Source organism: Vicugna pacos, chromosome 13, assembly GCF_048564905.1.
Source record: "Vicugna pacos chromosome 13, VicPac4, whole genome shotgun sequence".
NCBI lineage: Eukaryota > Metazoa > Chordata > Mammalia > Artiodactyla > Camelidae > Vicugna > Vicugna pacos.
Window position 1 is genome coordinate 62,870,079 of NC_132999.1, and position 24,678 is coordinate 62,894,756.

The following is a 24,678-nucleotide window of genomic DNA, read 5'->3' on the forward strand; positions in this document are numbered from 1 at the left end:
CTGTCCGCTCCCCTCAGGTATCCCAGTCCTGCACTGTTATCTGATGTTTGACAACCGTTGCGTCACATGTTTCATCCAGGATTCTGACTGAAAAGTTTGCTACCAGGCTTTGTCACTGCCATTGGAGGTTTCTAGGCATTTTCAGAGATGAACAACAGGAAATGGGATTGACACTTGGCTCCATCCTTAGGTTCTTAAGCTTTTTGCAGACACTCAACAGGCTTACTCATGGTGGGAGGGTGGATGAGGGCAGGAAGATGCATCAGAAATGCTCCTCACTGGCTGTGTCATAACCCCCAAATCCCAGATTCTCATTAGCAGCACTCCTGACAACCCATTCCTTTGCTTTCTCAGCAAATAACTTGTCAGTGTGAGACAAAAAAACTATCAGAAATGCCCTCAGTCCACCAGCCCATGGATTTGTTTATTCTGCAGGTTGCATCAGCTTCCCTTTGTACAAAGTGATGTGATTATTTCTAAACTAAGGCCCTTGCTCTGATGGTAGCTCAAGGTATTTGAACTTGAGGGGGGCCAGGAGACCCTCTAAGTCTCAGGCACCTGGCTACAGGGCCTCTCTCTGCCTCCTCACAGAGACCCAGTCTCCAAGGGCTCTCCAAACAGGCCAACATGTGGAATCAAGCACCTGGGAAGCTTTTAATAATGACAAATGCCCACGTTCCACCCCAGCCTACAAATCAGAACCCGGGCAGCCCATGGAGATTCTGATGCATAGCCAAGGATCACTCTGTCTTCTTGCATCTTATGAAGCCAAAGAACTCACGAATATGAAAGCTGAAGACTTCACGGAAATGTCAGTGCCTGGCGAGCCATCCAGAGTCAGTCTGGTGGGGAACAAAGGTCACTCATTGGCTCCAAGAAGGGGAAAGACTGATCTCCCTGAATCACGGCAACTTTAAGTAGGAAGGAAACTTCCTATTTGGAGGAGGTTCTGGCCAACTTCCCTTCCCCTCCCTCAGACTTTCCATTTCATAGATGAAGAAACCAACATCCAGAGGGCTTAGGTGACATGCCCAGTGTCACTCGGCCCAGGACCAAGTTACCCATCCAGGACTTTCCCCATTGCCTCCCGGACCCCTCCTAAAATCCCATGAGTGGCTTCTTAGGACCCTTCGGGAAAAATCCAGAATCCTCAGCACAGCTGAACCTCCACACAGCCTGGCTCCAGGCCCCCCTGGTTCATGCCCCCTCTCCTTGCCCCACTGCTCTCTGAGCACACTGGTCCCTTTCTCTCAGGAGAAAACCAAGCTCCTCCCAGCCTCGGGGTGTCATGCTGTCCTATCAGGGAAAGCCCTGCCCCCAGCTCTTCACAGCGATGGCCCTTTGTGCCTGAAGTCACAGGCTGAATGTTCCTGCCTCAGTTAGGGCCCTGGACCACCAAAGGCCAGTGCCTGGTGTCCTTCATTATCCTCTGTCCAGCATGTGTCTGGTTTGTCATCCCAACTCCTTCCTCAGGGGGTCCTGAGGTTCTTCCTGATTACCTCTGTTGTGTCTGTCCCACCCCCTAGGTTGGGAGCTCTGAGAAGGTACAGGGTGTCTCTGCTTTCCACGTTACTGTGTCCCTAATCTTAGTCAACAGCCTGGCACGGTGGGCTTATAATAATGTTTCTTGAATGAATGGATGGGTGGAAGAATTATGCGATTACAACAACTGATGAGTGACAGAAATCACTTTATCTCTAACCTCCCAAATGCTGTGAGGGCAAAGAGCATCACCTGGACCTGACAGGGTGTACCAAGGCTTCGGGGTCGCAGCTGTGCCTACAGTGAACCCCGGGGGGCCTCTCTGCCAGAAGCCCTGCCAGTATTGGATTACCTTCTGAACACACAGATGCCAAAATTCCTGGTGCCTGTCAGGGCCCAGGTTTCCCCACGAATGAAACAATGTTTCCTCCCCTGGCAAGTGGACCTCAGTTCCACAGACGTCTGGGGGGGGGCAGGCTCTTTCTCTTGCCATTCTAATGAGTCTGCACAAGCAAGGAAGGAGAATTTATGACTCACCAGTTTCTACTATGAAATGGTGTGGGAGTCGGACTCCTCCACCCACAGGCAAAGGCTTTAAGATTTAAGCTGGAAGCACCAGCCAAGCGCTACTGAAAGAAAACAGCTCAGTGTTCTTAGGTCTTGTTGTTCTTCTGTGTGCCCCTCAAATCTCCGGCCATGCCATCAAACAAGACCTACCCTTTCTCTTGCCTCGCATCCTAAGTTTCTGACTATGAGTCAGAGCCTGATGCAGGGCCTGCAGAAGAATTAGAATCAGAGTATAAACAATGAGTGTGCTTAAAAGGAGCCGAGGTCCCAGCCTCTTGGTTAGTGCAGCACCGTCCCAGCGCTGCCCAGTGGGAGTAAAATATGAGCACGTGTTAAACTTCCTACTAGCAATGGCAAAGCAGTAAAAAGAAAGTGGTGAAACTAATTTTAATGATATATTTTATTTAGCCAATAGATTAAAAATACCACTTCAACATGTAATCAATAGAAATATTAATGGCTTATTTAACATGTTTTTTTTTTTAAATACTAAGTCTCAGAAATGCAGCATGTGTTTTATGCTTCCAGCAGGTTGCAGGTGGGACCAGGCACATTTCAGGTGTTCAGGAGTAACACATGGCTCTTATTTTGGACAGCATACCTGGAAGGGTCTAACTGCTCACAGGTGGCATGTTGGTACCTAACCCGAGGTGCCTGAGAACTTTCTCAGTGGAGAAGACAGGAAGGAGGCTTGGAAACCCTGCACCCTGGCCGCCGGTCCCCGAGCCCCTTCCCCACCCTGCAGGGGATCGGCACCCATGCAGGCAGCCAGCAAAGCCCGCAGAGGAAGCCGCATCTGCAGCTCAGGGCTCTCTCCGGATGCTTGGATTAATTCACTTGTGTTTATTTGGCTTTTTATAAACAAAAGTCAGACTTAATGCATTCCATTCATCATGAGGAAAGGGCAGTAGTCCTAAGGGGATCTGTCAAACAGACGCTGTGTCTGTAAATAAATAAAAAGGTGACATTGCAGGAAAGGAAAATTACATTGAACTGAAATCTGGGAATTCTTCCCCCTTTTAGATCCATAAGTGAAAATATTGCTAAGGCTTTTTATAAACAAAGATAATGAGTTGTATAATTTATGTAAATTAACTAACGCTGCTGCATTTTCTAGAAGTAGAAACTGCATTATTTATTTGACGTGCCTTTTGGAGTAAAAATAATTCTAATTGGATATTATACCTAACAGGTTTCTCCCATTGTTTTCTTATTAGTATTTGTGGTTTTGAATGTAAAACATGGGATCGCTGAGTTCACCACAGGTGTGGCTTTCCTTTTGCACGTATAAGGCTAAGGATGATCTTTTGAAAAGATGGGAATCAGGCCAGGGTCCTTGACCACAGCCCCTATGCCAGGAGGAGGCTGCACGTGCCCTGTGCCCTGGGCATGGCTCAGTCAGCAGGGGGCGGTTATTTTCAACTATGATGGTCCTAGATGGTCCTAGTTGATCAGCAGCTGGTGGGATATATAGCCCATGTCATTTTCACTCCCTGATGTCTTTCCATCTTCACTCATCAAAGTATGATTTATCAAAACCACAGTGAGGAGTCATCCTACACCAGTCAGAATGGCCATCATTTTAAAAGTCCACAAACAATAAATGCTGGAGAGGGTGTGGAGAAAAGGGAACCCTCCTACACTGTTGGTGGGAAGGTAGTTTGGTGCAGCCACTATGGAAAATTCCTCTGTATGGAGATTCCTCAAAAAACTAAGAATAGAGCTACACAATGATCCAGCAATCCCACTCCTGGGCATATATCCGGATGGAACTCTAATTCAAAAAGATATATGCACCCCAGTGTTCACAGCAGCACTGTTTACAATAGCCAGGACATGGAAGCAACCTAAATGTCCATCAACAGATAATTGGATAAAGAAGTTGTGGTATATGTGTACACACACACACACACACACAATGGAATACTAATGGGCCATAAAAAAGAATAAAATAATGCCATTTGCAGCAACAAGGATGGACCTGGAGATGATCATACTAAGTGAAGTAAGTCAGACAGAGAAAAACAAATACCGTAGGATGTCACTTATATGTGGAATCTTAAAAAATCTTATTTACAAAACAGAAACAGGCTCACAAACATAGAAAACAAAACTATGGGAGTAAGGGGGGTGGGTGGACGGATAAATTAGGAGTTTGAGATTTGCAGATACTATTAGATATAAAAAAGATAAACAACAAGGTCCTACTGTATAGCACAGGGGACTATATTTGATACCTTATAACAGCCTATAATGAAAAAGAATATGAAAAGGAATATACATATATGTGAATAACTGACTCACTATGCTATACACCAGAAACTAACACGACATTGCAAACCAACTAGACTTCAGTTAAAAAAGTATATTCATGACCAGCAGCATCAGCACCACCGGGGAACCTGCTCGGAATGCAGCATCTCAGGACCCGCCAAGACCAGCGGATCAGAATCCCTGGGGGACGTGTATGCACATTAAAGTTTGAGAGACACTTTCCTACATCATTTTCAGGGAAGAGCCAGTCCCTTCTCCCGAAAGGAGAAAGAGCTGTCCTCAGGAAGGCAGGGGGCTGGGTCCCCCAGTTCCATCTGCTCCTGTCATAAGCCCCCATGCCCCCTCACATCTAGCATATATTAAAATGAGCAAGACACAATCACACACTGCAATTCTTAATATTATCATATTAAGAGCATTAAAGATACAAGAAAGGATAATTAAGCAAAATAAATTAAACAAGGATCTTGAAATACACAGCCTTGGAAATACTTTTGCTGCCTAAATGCTTGCTCACATCTGTTAGCCTCTATTATGATCGCTAGCCTTTTCTGATATTCAAAGCACAAAACACAGTCGAATACCAAAAGTAAATCACGCTGATTCGCTGATTCGTAAACTTGTTCATGCGGCAAAAGGTGGCCCTAGGGCAGAGGAAGGAACTCTATGGAAAAGCCGTTGATCTTTGGAAGGACCATCTTGTCTGGGAACAGAGGTCGGGGGCCCGTGCTCCCCACACTGCCTGTGCCCCCTCATTCATTCAGCGCCAGGGGTGAGGAAAAACTAAACAAAAAGATCGCAGATCGAAAAGGGACGGAGGGTAACTTACTGAATTTATTTCATCTCATCTCCCTTAATCATGTAAAAACAAAACCCCAAAATGTTCTACATTCTGGTTTGTGTCCAACACAATGTGCAAACTAATTGAGTGTAAAAAGCGTGTCTTTGCATTCTATCGGTTAAAGTAAGTGTAACAATTGCTCTCCCTACCCTCAAGCTCTGTTTCATTTCTGTTTTTGTTATAATTCAGTCCATTCACAATATGTCATTGCAAGCACTATTTGCAAAAGAAAGTATAAAAAAAACAGATTCTTTATTTCTTAGCGCATTTATTTTCATTTCCCTTCTCGAGCTCTCCACATTTATCCCGCGCTTCCATCTGGAGGGCTTAAAAAAGTTATAGACGAAGTTACTATACATAATGAGGCACGCACTCATCTGGTATTTAGCCCGAACATTTTATTGCCAGGTGTTGCAAAAAGGAAAAAAAAAATACGGCCAAAATACCTCACTGCGTCCCGTTTTCAAACATTTCATATCACGTCTGAAGGTGTTCATTAATTTGGGAAGCTATTTCCTGGGGTTTATATAACCGCCTCCCAGGAAAAGGCAAGTGGGACGGGTTCCTCAAGCACCCGCACCTGACCCCCACCCCCTGCGAATGTCAGCATCAGCTCAGGCACCGGGGAGACCGCCGCCCGCACTGGGCACCTGAAACGGGTGGGCCCGCTGTCCCCACGTTCCTTCCGTGGCCCAGGAAATATAAACGGAGTCCCCACAGTGCTGGGTGCTGGCGAGACAGAAGCCGACAAGGCAAACAGGGGAAGGGGAGCATCGCCCACCGCGCCGTCCTCTTCAGGGCAGGAGAGAGTTCAGTGTCCGGGGCCGCGCACCCCTGCGGACAGAGCGACCCAAGCCCAGCCCCCCGTGACGGCGCCGGGGGAGCCTCATTACGGCCACCCTGAGGCGGGGCTATAATTTAAGGCTCTTTCATCTATTTCACAGCAATTAAGGAATTAAAGGTCGGCAGCAAACCCACTTCCTCCTGGACTGATTAGTCCCGTGGAAAGCCAAGCAGATCCTCTTTGTGAGAAATAACTGCTGAACAGTTCAGTGTGGATTCTTTGGGGAAACTGAACTTAATACGGCATCATACTGACAATTAGGTCTAATTTTATGTAGAAAAAGGCACAACAAAATGAGGGGGTTAACCCTGTAGTTTTACCTGCTGATGCTGTCTGTTGGAGAATAAATTTTGAATCGTTCTTTTTCCCTCCCCCCCAAAAAATGAGAGGGTTAAGTATAATATGAGAGTCTGGGTGTCACACCAGAGGAAGGGCTAGGCTGCCCTGCAGGACGTGGGCGCGTAGGGAAGGGGGGACGAGAGGAGTCTTGGGGTTTCCCAAGTTCGTTTCCCACAGGCTCCTGTGGAAAAGATGACGGTATTTAGCCGTCTGTCTCATATTTCGGAAAGAGGAAGAAGTCACGGAGCATTCTGAAACTCAAGCTAACAGACAATGCTAATACCTCTGAAATGTCACCATAAGGCACGCGGACGTGTCATTCGCTACATGTCCCCCGGGAGCTCCGCCGGCTGTGTCTGTCCCACGGTGGCGGGCTGGACAGCCACACCTGCGCTGCCTTCAGCAGCAACTGCTAACCCTCCTGGCTCTCTGTCACCTGAGAAGGGGCCCAGCCCCAGAGCGGTCCTGCCTGCCACCCTCCAGGCAGATGCAACTCACTGGATGAGCTTTGCTGCCTGTTGGCTTCTGCAAGAATGGGTTCAGGGTAACATCTCATGTCCCATTGAAGTTCTGAGACTGAACAGTCATTCACAATCCCCTCCAAGATTTAACAAATCTTTTAGAAAATTTCAAGCAAAAGGGATGCTATCCTGGTCTCCGCCAGCATCCTAGGTGCTGAAATAACGTAGACCTCCGCCAAGCTTTGTAGCATTAAAAATTAGAAATGGGAAAACAAAGATATGGAGATTAAAGGACTGTGAACGCCAGACACAAAGTGAGGGATAAAAGCGGCTCCTCCATAAGTAACGGATGTAAGAAGGCAAAGGGAGGGGAGACGCCACAGCCGCTTGCTTAGAATTTATGTTTCCGTAAGTGGAACATTAGGATTCTTGCACAGAGAAGAAATTATTGATACGTGTGTTCCCTTAAGGAAGGCTTCTCAAGAGGCCCATTCCGTATTTAATAATAATCCGTATTCTTCCCCTGAAATGGCAACCGAGTCTCTGATTTCCCTATCACCGCTGCAGATACATGAATCATCAGGCTGCAGACCAGCGGCAGTTCACTTTATCACATGCCACCTCGAATATTTAATAAAATAAATTCTAAATAATCAATTCGTGAAGAGTCAACATTTCTCGCACTTTTGTAATAAATGTCTACCCTTTGCGTTCAAGATAAAACTGCACGTAAATTGTGGCAGCAAAGATGAAGGGACAGTCCCCGGGTCTCTCGTGCTGTCGTGGGAAGACTTAAACGTGAACGAAGGACATCCGCACCCTCCCCACGGCCTCTGCCCAAGAGGGACACTGTCACATCAGACTCGTCCAGGCTGCTTTCAAAGCACTTCAGGCCTCAAGATGCACGTAGTTCTGCTTTCTCTCTTCCATGAGATCCTGATCCTTTAACCCACCTGGTCTCAGCAAGGCCACGTGCCTTTGGCTCAGCTGGCCCTGGGCAAGGGAGCTCAGGGCACACGATCAGGACTTGCCTGCACTCTCAGCAGAGCCAGGGCTCGTGGGAGAGACAGGTCGCTGCCCAGCTTCTACTTCAAAGCTTCTCTTTGCAAGAGACGTCGCCTAGTTTTTTGAGACAGAGGACAATTACCCTACACGACGTGGAATAACCTGTACCGCCACTAGAAGTCAAGAGAAAGAAGAGACCCTGTCCGTCAACAGATGACTGGATAAAGAAGTTGTGATACACACACACACACACACACACACACACACACACACAATGGAATACTACTCAGCCGTAAGAAAGAATGAAATAATGCCATTAACTGCAACATGGTTGGACCTAGAGATGATCATACTAAGTGAAGTAGTCAGACAAAGAAAGACAAATACCATATGATATCACTTATATGTGGAATCTAAAAAAAATGATACAGATTTTATTTACCAACCAAAAATAAACTCATGAACATAGAAAAAAACTATGATTACCACAGGGGAAAGGTGGGGGAGGAATAAATGAGGAGTTTGAGATTAACGGATACACACTATTATATATAAAATAGACAAACAACAAGGACCTATTTATAGCACAGGGAACTGTATTCAATTTCTTGTAATAACCTATAATGAAAAATAATCTGAAAAAATATATGTGTTTGTATGTGTATAACTGAATTGCTTTGCTGTGCACCTGAAACTAACATTGAAAATCAACTACACTTCAATAACAAATAAAATTTATCTAAGAAAAGAAGAGACTCTAATTTCACCAATACAAACACAGCTAACAACACTAATGTGACATTAGCATGTTGTATAGAAAAGTGTTAATTCCTTGCAGAATTAGAAGCTGAGTGTAAACATCATCAGGTTGTAAACACGTGTTCCAGGACATACCGGTGCTCAGATAAAGTCCGTAAGAGGGCAAGTCCTTGATCATCCCCACCAATCTCTCACCAGTGCCCGTAATACCCTGTTCCTTCTAGAACCTGCTCCATAACCTAAAACAGGGCAGCAAACTACATCCGTGGTCCAAATCCAAATCCTTAGCTTGTCCTTGTCAAAAAAGTTTTATTGGAACACAGTCACACTCATTCCTTCACTATAGTCTGTGGCTGCTTTCGCACTGTAAGAGCTGTGATGGAGACCTCTGACTCACAAAACCGAAACTATTCACAGATTTCCCTGCTACCCAGAAGCAAAGCATTTCTGTGAAATCTTTCCTAAGTTGAAATGGTGTAGAGAGAAGGAGCAATCACCTTAGACACATCTTGCTAACAGAGGCACAGAATAAACGGAGACAAAGCACAGAGGCCTACAGACACAGGTCACAGCTCTGGGGGCCGGATGCTGCGATGCTGAGTGTGGCTCCCGGGGAAGGAGCGTGGTGATGTCCCTCTCCCTGCTCGGCGTGCTGCTGCCTCTGCCATGACGGCTGCAAAACAAACTATACAAATGCTATTTTCCCCTTTTTTCATAAAAGTGAAAATTGTCTGGATTCCTTTCGGTTAGCAAAAACAGGTGCTAACGTAAGTCTTTTTCGTAAAAGCGACAGGGTGTAAATCGAACTTTTGAAAAGAAAGGGACACCTGTACTGTCCAGCCCTTCACAGAAGAAATCCATCATTTCATCCATTCATCCAAAAAGTGTTTATTGGGCCCCAGGTGTGGACCAGGGGCCACGCCAAGTGCTGGGCTACACTGAGGCCAGCGAAGCAACGCGAGGGTGGGGCTGCTTGTGCCGCTCGGTCGTCGCCAGCCAGTCCGCACACTCTGCTTCCAGGAGCCTGCTGTTCTCTCCCCTCCACGGCCAAGGGCAGAACAAGGAACAACAGGCTCAAACCACAGCATCAGAGACTTCAGTGAGATATTTGTAAAAGATGCTAGAAGCCAAGTGATGAATTACTGGACTAACTTTGTAAAATTTTCCTTTGGACTTTTTAAAGATAAGATTAAAAAAATACCAACTGCCCAGGACGGAGCCACCAAGGGAGGACCCCACCAGCAGCAAGAGGATGGGGCGTGTCAGTCCTTTCCAAACGCATGTGCCTGTGAATCACAGGGGGCGGGGGGGTGCGGTCACACCAAAAGGCAGACCTGGATTCGGCAGATCCAGGGTGAGACTTGAGAGTGTGCCCTTCCAGTGGGCTCCCAGGTGGGCTGAGACTGCTGGCCAACAGACCACATGGCAGAGAGCAAGCAGAAATGTGACCACACGTGTCGGGTGGGTTTCAGCTTTTGCCAGAGTGAGAAGTGAGTGTTTTGCAACAGGAAGTAAAGGCAGAGCCTGAAAGGCACAGAGCATTAACAAGTGTTGCAATCAAGATGAGCAAAAAGGAGATGTGAGGTCGTTTCATCTCTCCAGGAGGAAAACTCAAGAAGCAAGAAAGTGCTTTTTCAAGAAATCACCTGCTTCCTGTCCATGGTTCCGGCGGGCAAGCGGCGGGCAAGCAGAGGGCAGTTCAGCAGCCAGAAACCCCAACAGATGCGCACAGGATGCCAGGCAACCAGAGCCAGGCGCCATCGAAGCGGCCCCTCCCCAGCAGCTGCATGAATAGCTCCATCTTTCATTGACGCGGTGGTACCGCCCTCTGCGCTCCTCCTGGGAGCACAAAAGCCCTTCATCTCACCTTTCTCCCACGGTTTTTGCAGGCCTGTGGGAAGCGGACAGACAAACTGATGTGGGTCTGGTTAGTCCACAAGCCACACGCCTTCCCTGCGTCGGTGTCCACTCAAGGGGGCCGGGTGTGACTCTTCTGGGACAAGGCCAGAGAGTCACACCCTCTGAGCATGGACAGCACACCCCCCGGAGACACGCCGTAGCCACCAATGACAAGAGTAAACTTCCCCAGCAATGTTAGGGAATTGAAAGATGTGGAAAAGATCAATAATTTACTATTCAGTCAAGCGAAGGCCAGAGATAGTCCCTACCCAATGCAGACGACCATATCTGGCCATTTACCGGAGGTGGGGTGGTGGGCAGGCTATATTTTACTTTCTTAAAAGGCATCCCTGGCTTCTAGACCAGGCCATAAATTACGTTCACAAGATCAAGGCTGGGTGGCCTGGTAATGTCTAGCTCTGGCCTGCTGTATGTTGAGGCCCAAACAGAGAACGGCCCTTGGTGAATTTTGACAGAGGTGTTCAACGGTTTCCGCTGTAATTGAATACGCTAAAATTTCCATTCATGTCCTCGTGGGCTAATCTGCAATGATGTTAAGGGGCTGTTATGATAATAATGAAACACAAGCCCAGCATACCAAGTTGGCATTCTGCCGCTGCACCTTCACAGGGAGTTTCTAGCTCGATAAGGCTCAAATCAAGTTTAAAAAGGACAATTGCAAAATATTTTACATGCTGTAATCTACCAGAGATAGAAGGAAAGCAGAAACTGCAAACACTTTCCCTTCAGAGCCTTCCCGGCATCTCTCTTGCAAACAAGCTGCTTTCCAAACACCGCTGGCAGGAGGCCTGGCTTCCTCGAGGTAGCAGCCTCTATCTAAGGGCACGGTCTTCCTTCTGGCCATCCTAGTGATGGGCACCCAGGACTCACTTCTCAGAATGAGATGATGTAGGGAGAGGGTCGGCACAGGACCAGGCACTCAGCAGCTGTTCACTAAATAATGCCGTCTTTCCTGTTGGCTGCGGTGGGGGTGGGGGTGCAGGGAGGGAGCCTTAAGAAGGAGAAGCAAGGCCAGAACCCTGCCCAGATCTCCGTAAGCCAGCAGAAGGTGAGAAGATAGTGTGGCTCGTGCCACTTCAAAACGTAGCTAGCTTATGTTATTTATTAGTTAAAAATTTAATTTCATGAATTGGGTAGGGATGTGTCACCAGGGATGCTGAGTAATTAGAAATTAAGGAAGGACTACGGATTTGAATTCCTGAATTGATTCCACCAAAACACATCCAGGTAACAGGAAATTAAGTTTTAACGTGTTTGTGTGCCAGCAGATCGCTGCACAAAAATTCGGATGATTAAAAGTCAGAAGAGAGCACCGGGAGATGCGCTGTGCTGCCGCTAAACAGACCGGCTCCCTGCCCTGGAGACCATCGCGAGACCAGAGCACCTCGACCTCAGCACGCAGCACCAGACAGGAGGGGCGGCTAAGATCAGAGATGGAAGACCTGGGTTTAAGTCTCAGACATGCAACCAGCAGGGATAAAAAATACCTGCCGTGACCGAACGGCAGTGGGGGTGAGGCTCAGATGAGGGGGTGCCTGTGAAGGCAGGTGCTCCTGCAGCACGTCCCACTGCTCAGAACAAGTTCCCGTGGGTGACGGACCCAGACTCTGTCCTCGGAGAGGGAAACAAGTTTGTTCTGACACCCCACTCCTCCGTGGTGACAATCACCCCACCATATCAAAATGATCAATTTCACGTTCCTGTCAGTTTCTCAAGCAGGATGCTGTGTCTTGCTTGCCTCTCTCTATCCTGAGCTTAACAGGTCACCTAGCATCTGGGTGCCACACAGAGGCTTTCTAGTATCTAGAAAATGCTAGGTACTTAATCTATGTTTATTGAACTGGAGAGAGCTCTTATGAAGTCCAAGAGAACACTCCCTCAAGAAAGGTACAGACGGAGTGCTACAGCATTTAAAGACAGGGGCTAGCTTCTCCAAGCTGCAGAAGATGGGGCGAGATGGCCTGGAAGGCTCAGAAGTTACAAGGCTAACACAGTCTTGGTGTAGACGTGGGAAAGACAGGTTCTGAGCAAGGAACACCTTATACGGTGTAGACCAGCGGGTGCATGGCGAGTCTGAAGAGAGACAGGGTGATATAATCCATCCGCAGACCAAAGCCACACCATCGTTTACGAAGACCAAAAAATCTGTATTCTATTGAAAAACACAGAGTGGCGACGTGCAGACTCACTCACTGTCCTTCTGCCCCTCAGCTGTTTCATCAGCCGACTCGCTTCCTCCTTATCTATTCATTGCTGTTTTCCAAACTTGATTTGGGCATCATGCATGTTTGGGGCTGGCGATTTTAAATATTTCCCATCGGCTGCACCCAAGATACCTATTTATCTTACGGCTGCAAGCAGAGCTGAAATGATCTGGTATCGCCACGAGGCAGACAGCTATTTCATGCCCTGTTAATTCCTAATGCGGTAACTACAATATCATTCCTACTTTTAAAAGAGGTGCTTTTCTTCTTCTTCTTAATATGTGGCCTAAGTGTCCAAATAAAGAACATCACTTCTAATGAGGCCAAGTCCAAAAACACAACCTTGCCCGCCACTGCTGCCACGTTCAAGACGGGCTTCAGGTGTTCCAGCAGTTAGTGGGAAAGTCGAAGCAGCTTTTCATTCTCTTGGGCAGCACCAACAGGTCAGCAAAACTAAACTCTCTCTTCACTGCTGAAAATTCCAATCAGAGGCGATGGCTGGCATTCCTGCCGGGCAGATGTTCCAGGCCAGCAGGTGCCCGTCCACCTGGGAACGGGCACAGCACGGAAGGATGCCTTTGCTCCTGCTGAGCTGACAGCCTCTGTGCAATGACCACCCATTGGTTCCAAAGGCAGGATGTCCACGACAAGGCACGCCTTTTGATCAGAGCAGGGAGAGCTTCATCCCCAGGGGGCTGAGGGTGGGGAGAAGGGAGAGCATCTGCTCTGCAAAGGGCTGGGAGAGATACACACATGTCACAGTTCTGGCCACCTACTGCTTTAAATCATGTTAGCTCTTTTTCAGCAGCCTCTGTCTCTGCCCTTCACTAGCTCCCATCCCTGCTCAGGTACTGTCTAGTCCCCATCAGTACCTAGTTCTCAGCGCCTTTGTCATTTCTGAAGACCAAGTCTGCCTTAGGCACCCCTCCTATGTGATCCACACGGGGCCGGGTAATGCTTCTCTCCCAGCCCCTATGACCACACATGAGAGTTGCCGGCTTGATTTTTTGGTCCCTGCAAGATTGAGAGAGTGTTCTTTTTGGCATCAATGCATCCTCAGCACCTCTCGCAAGGCTGGTGGATAGAAAGCCCTGAGAGCGGGCTGATGAATGAAGGGCGCGTGGTGGACCTCACCTCAAAAACGGCAAGCCCTGCCTTGCGCCCAGGACAGGCGCTCACACTGCAGAACCAGGCAAATCTAGGCTCACTTCCCAGCTCCACACTGATTTGTGGAGGGACATGGGGAAAGAGAAACCCTCTCAAGGCTCCATCTCTTTATCTGTGAAATGGGCACAACAGTGTGTACCTGGCATGGATGTTCTGAGAAGGATTGGATGAGACAGTGTACACGGTGCATAGGAGATTCGAAAGCCTATGGCTGCTGCTATGGGAACCCAGCAGCGAAGGTGTCAGGAGGTAGACAGCCTGGATTCTGAGACACCTGGCACTTCCGGGAGAGCCAGCACGTGTGTGGACACAGCAGAAGACAGCCCTGCAAGTTCCTGGGGCCAGAGAAAAGCACCAGAAATTGAAAAGTACTCTGCCAGCTCGGCCCAAAGAACACCTTAGGCAGACTTCACCCGGCTCGTCCCCCCGCGGCTCGGCGATCCCGGAGATACGAGGCACGGGGAGCTTAAGGTCTGCCTGCCTGCTCTCCCACCCCCCGGGGGCTCCTCTCCCCCATCCAGGCCCCAGGGAAGCAGGCGTAAATCTACCCGGGGGGCAGGACCCACTCCAGGCCTGCTGAGATTTCATCTCATGAAATGTTGACACCACAACCACTTTCCTCTTCCTCTCTGCCAACCTTTGTCATCCCTGGAAACCTTATCGAGCTGGCTTCTCCTTGGCTTACAGACAAGACAACTAATCATGGACCTAACAGCTCATCAGCTTCAAAAGCGGCTGCCCCCTTCCTGTGCCTGGATGAGAAAATCAATGTGTCTTTGAGAAGCCGTGTGCACCAAGGGCCCCAGCCTCTGAGAACAAAAGAAGCCAGACCGCCGAGCAGTCCCACGAACGGGGCTGGAAGTCTTCCTGGCCTGAGGGAAGGCTTACAGCAAGTGATATGGTAAACGGCGGATCTTTATGTGCCCTTGAACTGAGGAAACCGGAGTGGGAGGCAGAAAATCACAGCCCCAAGACCCTGAGCAGGACGCCCTGCCTCACCCCGCGGCTGCTGGCATGTGCCCGGCATATCGGCACCGAGTCAGTGGGAACCACCCGACTGAATCTGCTGAAGGAGGAAGCAGGGTCCAAACTGGGAAGCCCCCTCCTCCTATGAGATGCAAAACCCCATGGATATCTACCTTGCAGTTTCCCAGAGGGGAAGGACAACCTGCCCACTGTCGCCAGCATGACCACTGGACTCCCCAGCCACTGGTCCCATGTCAGTGACACCCACGATCCTACCCAAGTCTAAGAGCTTAGCTTGCAGCCCATCTCAGCTAGGAAGCGTCTCTGGTCACTCCCGCCCACTCTGAACTCCCAGCACATGTCTTAAAAGCTCAGGCTTCTGTACATCGCAGCACGGTTAATGACTTTCAGATGTGAACCTGGCTACCTCCTCAGTTTAACGGTGAGCCCGTGGGGCAGAGAACTTGGCTCCTATTTTCTCTGTAGACACCACAGGGCCCTGCACAGAGCAGGGCCACAGTCAACGTTTGCTGATTGGCTCTACGGGACAACTCCCTAAGCTCAGTGCGAGCGGCCACCACACCTCACACCCACCGGAGGCGGAGGGGGCTCACTCTCACAGAACCTGGAAGCACACCCCTTGTGTTGCCGACAAGGCTTCTCTGAGCCCGCCTCCCGTTCCTACTGCCCCAGTGCCACTCATGCCTGGAAAGTTACAGAAACCCCTCACCACCTAACGCACCCTCCTCCTTGGTGGTCTGAGGGTCCGGGCGGCCCCCGCACACGCGTCTACACAGGAGACTGCAAGAGAGCGAGCTGCAAATTACTATTAAATGTGGCCTAAAAATCACCATAAATCACTCTGACTCCATCCGGTGACATTTCTAATTTATAACACGAGGGGAAAGAATGAGCACTACGGCTTTTTCCCCTGGGCTTTGGCTGCCGCCGAGGGAGGATTCCACCCCGCTGTCACTTACAACCAGAAGTTCCTGATTTACACAGCACTGACATGAAATGTACCAGAGGCTCGCCGGCACAGGGGCCAAGGGCCGTGGTCTGGGTGCGGCTCCCCACAGACCCTGGCAGTCCTGGTGTGAGTGTCCCCTCCCCTCTCCTCACTTTCGAACCATTCCTCCATTGAGGGAAGTAAGAACAAACCACACCTCCCTCAGGTCCCTGTAACGATGGATAATCTGTTTGCACAATCACTAGTCACCATCTAAGAGTTGGGTCCAGAGCAGCACTTGCGGGGAATCTGCATTTAATGTTTTGTGTGGTTGCTCACACTGCGCTGTGCAAACACCGAGCACAGGTGAATGCAGGGAACTGGGATTTTCTCCGATCTGGGCTTTTCTGTGTTCATCATCATAAAGCATTGTTATTAGGTGTTTAAAAAAAATGCAAAAGCATAAAACACAAGTTAGCTCTCTCCGGAGGGTAATATAGTAAAAGCCATTGGATGCTATTTTTAACAGCCATAAAAGCACGTGATTAATACAGAAAAAGTCATGATGACAAAGTGTGTCACAAAGCACGTCAGCGTGGAGGGTGAGCCGTTGAATTCGAGTGGGTCCTGGTGATCAATCCTGGCATGTTTGCTAGAGGACCCCGCACACCAGTGAACTCCAGGAGCCCCCTCTCTGACCAGTCTGAAATACCAGGTGGTCACAGCCAGCTTCTCCGCTCCTGGCCCATGACAGCGGCTGCCAGCAACCAGGGGAAGATCCCTTTCAAGGATCAGCCGGAAAAGCAGACGAGTGGGTGCTCACTGACCCAGAGTCCTCTCTCTACCACTGTGACACCCGGCTCGGGCCTCAAGCAAGGGGAAGAGGAGAGGGGTGGGAGGGTGTGGGGATGTCTCCATGGCTGCCCAAGGCTGAGAGCACGTGGTGTCACAGCAATAGCCAGGAAACCAGACTGCAGCCCGTCATCCCCCAGGACCCAAACTGATGTTGGCACCACCTCTAGAGATGCTTTGTGCAGCGCCCACCTCCACCCCAGCCCCACAACCCGCCTGGTTATCCTGAGGCTGCAGCATCCAGAGGGGAACGGAAGGGTTTGTCAGGAGAGGGTTCTGGTCGGGGCTCACCAGCCCCGACCACCCCAGGAGGAAGAAGCCTTACACAGCTCCCCCTCTCCCCTCGCACCTGCAAACTCTCAAGGCACCAGAGGCTCCCTGTGACAAACACTGCGTGATCTGTGGGAACCCTGCCAATCCCAGCTGTACACCAACGACCCCCAAGAAACAGGAGCGCTTTAGTTCAACCCACTCTCACAGAAAACATAAATGGAGACAATAGGACAAGACGGTAGGAAGAAAAAAAAAGAAGAAAGAAAGAAAGAAAAACAACAGACAGGGTCTTGGCAACCAATAACACTTTTGACAGAGGCGACTGGCCTCAAATGACTCCAAAAGCAATTGCATCCTCCGCAGCCCGGAAACGACATTTGTGGAACACGAGCGCCTTTTCTGCTCTTTACCTCTACTCCCTGGACCTTCAGTTTCATGTGGTCCTCTCTGGTCGTTTTCCCATCTTTCCTCTTTTTCCAGCAATACCCATCTTTCCTGTATTTCACTTTCTTCCTGTTGTAGAGTATCATTGAGCCATTCTGTGGTCTGGAAACAACAAATGGTTAAGTTACCAAGAGAACCAAGCAGAAGAAAAAAATTTATGAAGAAAGATCGCGTAGCCCAGTAAAAGTCTCTACAGAAAAGCAATATTCCACATTTGCTGGAACATAATTTTTCACCTTTTATTGCAGCTCCCTGGATTAACCGTGTTTTATGGCCAGCCAAAATTTGCTTGTGGATTTGGTACCTAATGAATTAAATGTGTCAATGATAGTCTTAAAAAACATCCCTGTAGTAATATCCACCATCTAATCAGGATATACGACTGGGGGCCTGAGCTCCACACCGAAAAGTAGGAAAAACAGAAAGGAAAGCAAAAGAGGCAGGGCCGGGGGTGGGGGTGGGGGTGGTTGTGGCAGGCTGCAATATCTTATCTCTTGTAGAAAGATTTTCTACACATCTTCTAATCCATCACCCAACATTAGGAAATAAATAAGTTTAACGCAGACACTAGATGACTATGTTAAGAGCAGACCGATGGAGGAACTAGTCGCTGAGGCCAAACGTTCTTGATTCATTGCCTGCGTTTAGACGAGCGCGGGATACGGAGGGGCCGCTGTGGCCCTTCTTCTCCAGCAAGCTGAGGGCCTGATTCTCTCCCACCTGGGCCTCTGCTGTCAGAGGGCTCGGCACCGCCAGGTAAACTTGGTTATTCGGTCCACGACCACCGTACCTTAGGAAAACAGTTGCCTGTTTGCTACATGCTAAAGGTGGGGTGGCGGTCCTTGTGCCGCGTGGCAAAGAACACGAGAGCCTAGGCTCTGCCTCAGAGACGCCGAGCAGGAGGCTCACGCTCGTCCCGGGGGCTGCGGCGGTCACGCGTTTCGCTCTGGAGAAAACAGGCGAAGAGCTAAACTCCTCTGGCAGCTGAGGGCGAGCGCTGAGGTGGGCTGCTTCCGGGATCAAGCCGCGGGAGGCGTGCGCGGCCCGGCCTTCAGGCGAGACCTTCCGGGGCAGCGCCAGCCCGAGGCTCGCCGGCCAGGCCGGCTCCGCGGCGCTCTGCGCCCGAGGGCTCAGCGCGGGACCGGGACCGGCAAGGGGCCTGCGCCCCGCGAGGCCTGCCCCCGCAGGCGCGCCGCGCCCTCCCAGCCCGGCTGGGACCGCGCCTGACACTGGCAAGGCCGAGCTGGGGAAGGAGGCAGCCCGCCTTCCCCGCGGCTGGGGCAGGAGCCTCCATCCTGTTTTCCTTCCCTTTGAACTACGGGCCTTTTCACAACTGGGCACAGAATGTCGCTGGCTATTGATGTCTTACTATTCTAGTGTCTGTAGCGGAAAGAAAATCACTCCGGGGTGACAGCAGCTAATTGTAGTCCCCACCCAGCCGGGCTGTGTCATTCAGCAGCAAGGTGGTGACTAAACAGCACTTCCGTTGGAAATTACAGACTTTCAACAGCGACTCCCAACACTTCATTGTTTGCAGATCACGACGCAATTGGTTTGTGTCAGTGTTGGTTTCCTCCCTGAGTCTGCGTGACGAAAACAATCGGGAAACAGCTCCTGCGCTTGTCACAACCTGTCACCTGCCGGTATCTGTCTCTCGCACTTACAAGTCTGCGTTGGAAACCTCACCATGCTCTTCCGTTTCTGAATGGCAGGTAGGCTCGAATACAGGCCCAGCTGTGCCAGCTTCTTTCTACTTCTGCCCCTGGTGCTCGCCCCCGATCTTCAGAGCACTGTGAGCCCTCCCACTCCCTGAAAGATCTATCAGAAGGGCCCCGAAGTCCAAGAGCTGTGCTTAAGCCACTGCCCAAGGAAAAAGCTAAGGAATACATCCGATCAAGCAGACGGGCTCTGGTTGACTCGCCTCCTCCAAACAGGAATGAAGATACAATGGGAGGGTAGCAGGGACCCCCTCGGTCCTAGAAAACTCATCTGTGAAAAGGACCCAACATTAACGCAGCCCTGCTTCTCATGAGCTAAGGCAGGAACAGTGATTTGCTCTTTCCCTTTCTAAACAGGATCCACGAACCCCAGCAGTGTCGTCAGGCCAACTGTCCCCAGATTGTACCTGGTGTGACCCAGAGAGAATGGACCCCCCCCAGACACTGTCACGTCCACAGTCAGAATCACAACTGCACCCACCCAAGGAAACCCGTCTTCCTCTGGCGACCGCCCTCTGCATTCTGGGAGTGCGGGACACCCTGTCATCCGACACTTGCAGCAGGACATAATCCCACAGGGACCCGAAGTGTCCAACTTAAATGGCTTTAATACACGGAGTCACCATTTTAACTTGCAGTAATGAGCAACCTAGTAGTGTTTAATCCACTACTCTGATTTTCTTGTGACTTGCTCTGCTCTGCATGATGGTGGAAGGTCCCTCTCTCCATGGTTCATGGGTCCTAAGAGTGGCCCAGGGAAAGCCAGATGGGCTGCAGGGGGGCCCACGTGCCCCACAGTCGAAGGAAGGGAGGCTGCAGTGCCATCCCAGGATACAACTGAGAGCAAGCAGAGCTGGTGGGAGGGCTCCGAGGAAGGTCGGGGGGGGGGTGCTGGAGCACTGCCCAGGGAAGAACAAGAGCGGGGTTGGACCCCCAGAGAGGGGGCCAGTCAGAGGAGAGCTGTAGTAGGTCTCACGACAGCACAAGAGGTAGCACCCATCTGAGAAGAGCAAAGAAGTGGGAAGGGAGTTGAGGACAGAGGGTGACGGTGACTGCAAGGAGGAGGCACGAAGTCCTGCTGTGTGACAGTGTCGCCAACTCCCAGTTAGTGCCGGCGCTGGGAGGAGCGCTCCACGTGTAGCCTAAGTCTGCATCATCTCTGTCTGTCTACGCCTGTGTCTACATCGACATCGACATCTCTGTCCACTTCTATGAATGTTACCTATATACCTCCATCTGTGTCTACGTCTACATCTGTGTCTATGTCTACCTCTACATCTTGGTCTACATCTCCATGTTCATCTGGGTCTCATCTATGTCTCTATCTCCATCTGTGTCTATGTCTGCATCTACACCTATGTCTGTATCTTTGTCTACATCTACCTTGACATCTCTATCTCTATCTGTCTGTGTCTATCCTCTAAATTTTTTCATCCCCATGGCAACCCCAGGAGGAAGGTATTATTATCATCCCCAACATAAAGACAAGGAAATCAAGACTTCTGAGCCAGAAAGTGAGCAGAGTTCAGCCTGACTCCTGACTTCAGAGCCTCCTCCAAGGCACAGGCTGCAGGGCCAGTTTGGGTTTGAATCTCACTTCTGCTCTACTGGCTGAGTGGACTTTGACTCCCTGAAAGCACCCCTCACTCAGTGGACGGGGATTTGGTGAGTAGATTCCTAGCTTCCTTATGTCCTAGTCCAGCTGGGATAGCACTGAGGCCATCCCAGACCGCCTTGCCCCATGGTTAGGATAACTGGGTGCTTTAGACGGTCTCCCGGAGCAGAAGGTGCAGGTGCCCACAGTGGTGACTTGCTGGGGGAAAGTACCCTTTATTTGTACTCCTCCCTTTCCTCTCTTGCTTTCATACTCCCCTGCTGGTGTCTCCTGGGACCACTTCTCAAATAAACTTCTTGTACTAAAATCCTCATCTTAGGCTGTCCTTCTGAAAGAAGCCAGGCTAAGGCTGATGGTCTAAGGAGCCTCAGGAAAACAATCTGAGACCTCCACTGCAGCAGTGAGAGAACCTTCGAGGCAAGAAGGTGAACAACCAGGGGCTTCATTCTACCCAGGGAAGTTTCTAGCCAAGACATCTTTTCATCTAAGAAACTAATAGCTAGCAAAACCAGTAACGCCCAGTGCAATGTGGTAAAAAAAAGATCATGGGATCAGTGGAAAATAGTACTGCAAATTATAAAAGTAAAGAAACAGGTACAAAATTAAAACACATAATGAATAAAATATATATCCTTATATAATAGCTTATGTGTGTGTGTGTGTGTGTCATATACACACACCCACATGTGCACACACACACACACACACACAAAACAGACAGAAGGAATGATGGAAGACTTCACTCACTATAGAGAAAAAGAAAATTAAATACCTAGGCATAAATTTAAGAAGAAATTCCCAAAACCCAAGGAGAAAAATATCTAGAAGACACCAAAGTAGATTTCAATAAATGAAAAAGCATAACATGGTCCTGGTCAGGAAGAGTCAGGATCATAAAAACGTCCATCTTCCCAAAGCTAATTTATCAATGTAAAATGTAATGGCAACAAGAATTCCAACAGAATATTTTTTCTGCCTAGAAAAATTTATTATAAAATTTATTGAGAGGGATACAAACACCAAGGATAGCCAGAAAAACTCCAATAAAGAGGACCAAGTAGTAGAAGCTAGCCCTACCAGCTATCAACACGTTCTGTGAAGTCTCTGTAGTTTGAAAGTATGGAACTGTCACACAGATAGCCCACGGAACAGAACAGGAAATCCAGAAATATTCCCAATACAATAAAGGCAGTATCTCACGTCAGTAGGGGACTGACTTTTCAATAAATGATTTTGGCCTGTGGAACAAGGACAAAACTGAATCTATCCTTCACATCTTATAGAAGCATAAATTCCAAATGGACCAGAGATTTAAATGCAATAAATAAAATCATACATGACTCTGGAAGAAAATGCATATGAATTTCTCTAACCGGAAAGTGGAGAAAACTTTCCTAAACATGATCAAAAATCTAGCACCAATGTGTGAAAGATAGGTACATCTGATTACATAAAAATAAAACTGCCAGACTGTTTTCCAAAATAGTTGCATGATTTTACATTCCCACTAGAAATATCTGAGGTTTGCAACGTTTCCACATCCTCCCCAACATTTGGCATTGTCTATCTCTTGGATTACTGCCATCCTAGTGGGTGTGTGGTAGGGTTTTAATTTGCATTTCCCTAATGACTAATGATGTTGAGCATCTTTTCATGTCCTTATTAGCAATTCATGTAATTTCTTTGGTGAAATGTCTATTTGAATCTTTTGCCCATTTTTAATTTAGTTGTTTATCTTCTTCTTTTTGAGTTGTAAGAGTTATTTACATAAAATCTGGTTACAAGTTCTTTATCAGATACACGATTTGCAAATATTTTCTCTCAGTCCATGACTTTTCTTTTTATTAATTGTTTTTTTAAAGAGCAACAGGTTTCAATTTTAGTAAAGTTCAATTTCTCAATTTTTTTCTTTCGTGAATCATGCTTTTTAGTGTCATTATCTAAGAATTTTTTGCCTAACCCAAGGTTGCAAAAATCTGCTCTTGCATTTTTTTCTAAGAAAACAATATTGACAATATTAACGATATTGAATCTTCCAATTGCTTCTGATCACAGAACATGGAATGTCTCTCCACTTATGTAAATCTTTAATTTCTCTCAGTAAGACTTTGTAGTACTGGTTTTACACTTTGTAAATTACATTTATCTAAGTACTTTATTCTTTTTGATGCTTTTGTGAATGAAACTGTTTTCTTAATTTCATTTTTGGATTGTTCATTTCCACTATATAGAAATAAATTGATTTTTGTATATTGATCTTGTATCCTATGCCCTTGCTAAATTCATTCATGAGTTCTAGTAAATTTTTTGCAGGTTCTTTAGGACTTCTACATATATAATCAAATCACTTGTGAATAAATATTGTTTTACTTCTTTGTTTCTATTCTAGACACCTTTCATTTCTTTTTCTTGCCTTATTGCACTGGCTAGAACCTCCAATACAATGTTGAATAGAAGTGGTAAGAATAAACATCCTTATCTTTTTCTTCATGTTGGGGGAAAACATTTAGTTTCACCATTGAGTATGAGGTGAACTGTATCAAAGACTTAAACATCATGTGTTTAAAAGGAACCAACTTGAAGAAGTTCCCACTAACCAAAGACGGGACAATTTGAACATCAATAAGAATAGTAACTGCAGTGGTTTAAAACACTAAAAATGTTTAAATCCACATGTTTATAAATGATCATAAAGCACACAAACAAAAAACTAATTGATTATTGTTGGAGGATGCTAGTGACCCAATGCATTATTTTGAAAATGAAAGAAAGAAAGAAACAAACAAACAAACAAGCAAACAAGGTGGGAGGAAGAATCAGGCATTGATGCTACATTCCCTGTACAAACTAGTCCTTTGAGTTAACACACAACAGAAGAAAGGACTTTCTCTATAAAAGTATTCCAGCCAATAAAAGAAGTGAGAGAATTAAAATATCAGCATTTTGAAACCCCTAATGAATTAATGGATTATCAACAGTGGCTGACATCACAGAAGACAAAAAACCAGAGAGTATGTGTCCCTGGTGGAAGGACATTTTGCTGGAACAAAACAAGGGAGCCTGAAGTCATTCAGACCACTTACTCTAACTGCCACTTCATACGATGCGCACAGGCGGAAGAACGCAGTACGAGGGACACCATGAGGACACAGACCGCAAAATTCAGACTGCAGGAAACTCTGCAGGACCAACGACCTGGATTCTTCAACAAATTCAATGAAAAGGACAGAATAGAGTGGGAACAGTGGGAATACATAGATTAAAAGAGACAAAGATTTCTATCAACCCGTCACAACATGTAAACCTTACTTGGATATTGGGTCAAACGAAGCATAAAAAAATATATATGTGGCATTTGTGAAACAGTTGGAGTTTTGAACAGTGATTGGGTATTTAATGATGTTTAGAATTATTAATTTTTAAGATACTTGTAGTGCAGAAGTATTTTTTAAAAGTGATCCTATACATATATATAGAAAGAGAGAGACTGAGTTAAATGCGTATATAAGATATATGCTGAAACATTCACCAATGAAATTATATAGTCTAAGGTGTACTTCAAAATAATGTGTGTAATAAAGTGTGTGTATGTGGATATAAGACTGGCTGCCAACTGGCCACAGCTGAAAGTGAAGGGTGAGTATGTGGAGTTCCTTATACTAGCCTTTCTACATTTGTCAATATTTGAAATTTTCCATAAGAAGCAGTTTTTAAACAGAAGATGAGATGGGATTTGGGGTGAGCTCTTGGTTACATCTTCAATCTGGGCTCAGCTCCTTATGAGCTGTGTGACCTTCAACAAACTGCCTGATCTCTCCGAGGCGGTAGACAATGTCTGCAAGGTGCCCAGCACGCTGCCTGCCATGTAATACATGTTCTCATGAGAATAATAATCTTGCCCCCCTTTTGTTGGGTTCCCTGGGGGAAACAATGATGGAAGCTCTTGGGAAGTAATGAAATGGCACATTGAATGGTTGTAACTGCAAAACCCACCCCCG

General features: G+C 47.7%; 1 protein-coding gene and 1 long non-coding RNA gene across 2 annotated transcripts in view; one reads left to right on the forward strand and one right to left on the reverse strand.

The window, feature by feature from the left end:
• Positions 1-24,678, reverse strand: part of CAMTA1 (calmodulin binding transcription activator 1) — an 819,414-nt gene that overhangs the window by 409,293 nt on the left and 385,443 nt on the right. The window contains exon 5 of the mRNA XM_072975888.1: positions 17,314-17,449. Within this exon, the coding sequence (XP_072831989.1) occupies positions 17,314-17,449 (136 nt within the window). The remainder of the gene's footprint in view (positions 1-17,313; positions 17,450-24,678) is intronic.
• On the forward strand, positions 18,571-19,702 carry LOC140700814 (uncharacterized). The gene is made up of 2 exons (XR_012079530.1): positions 18,571-19,059; positions 19,423-19,702. It is a non-coding gene; the product is annotated as an uncharacterized lncRNA (long non-coding RNA).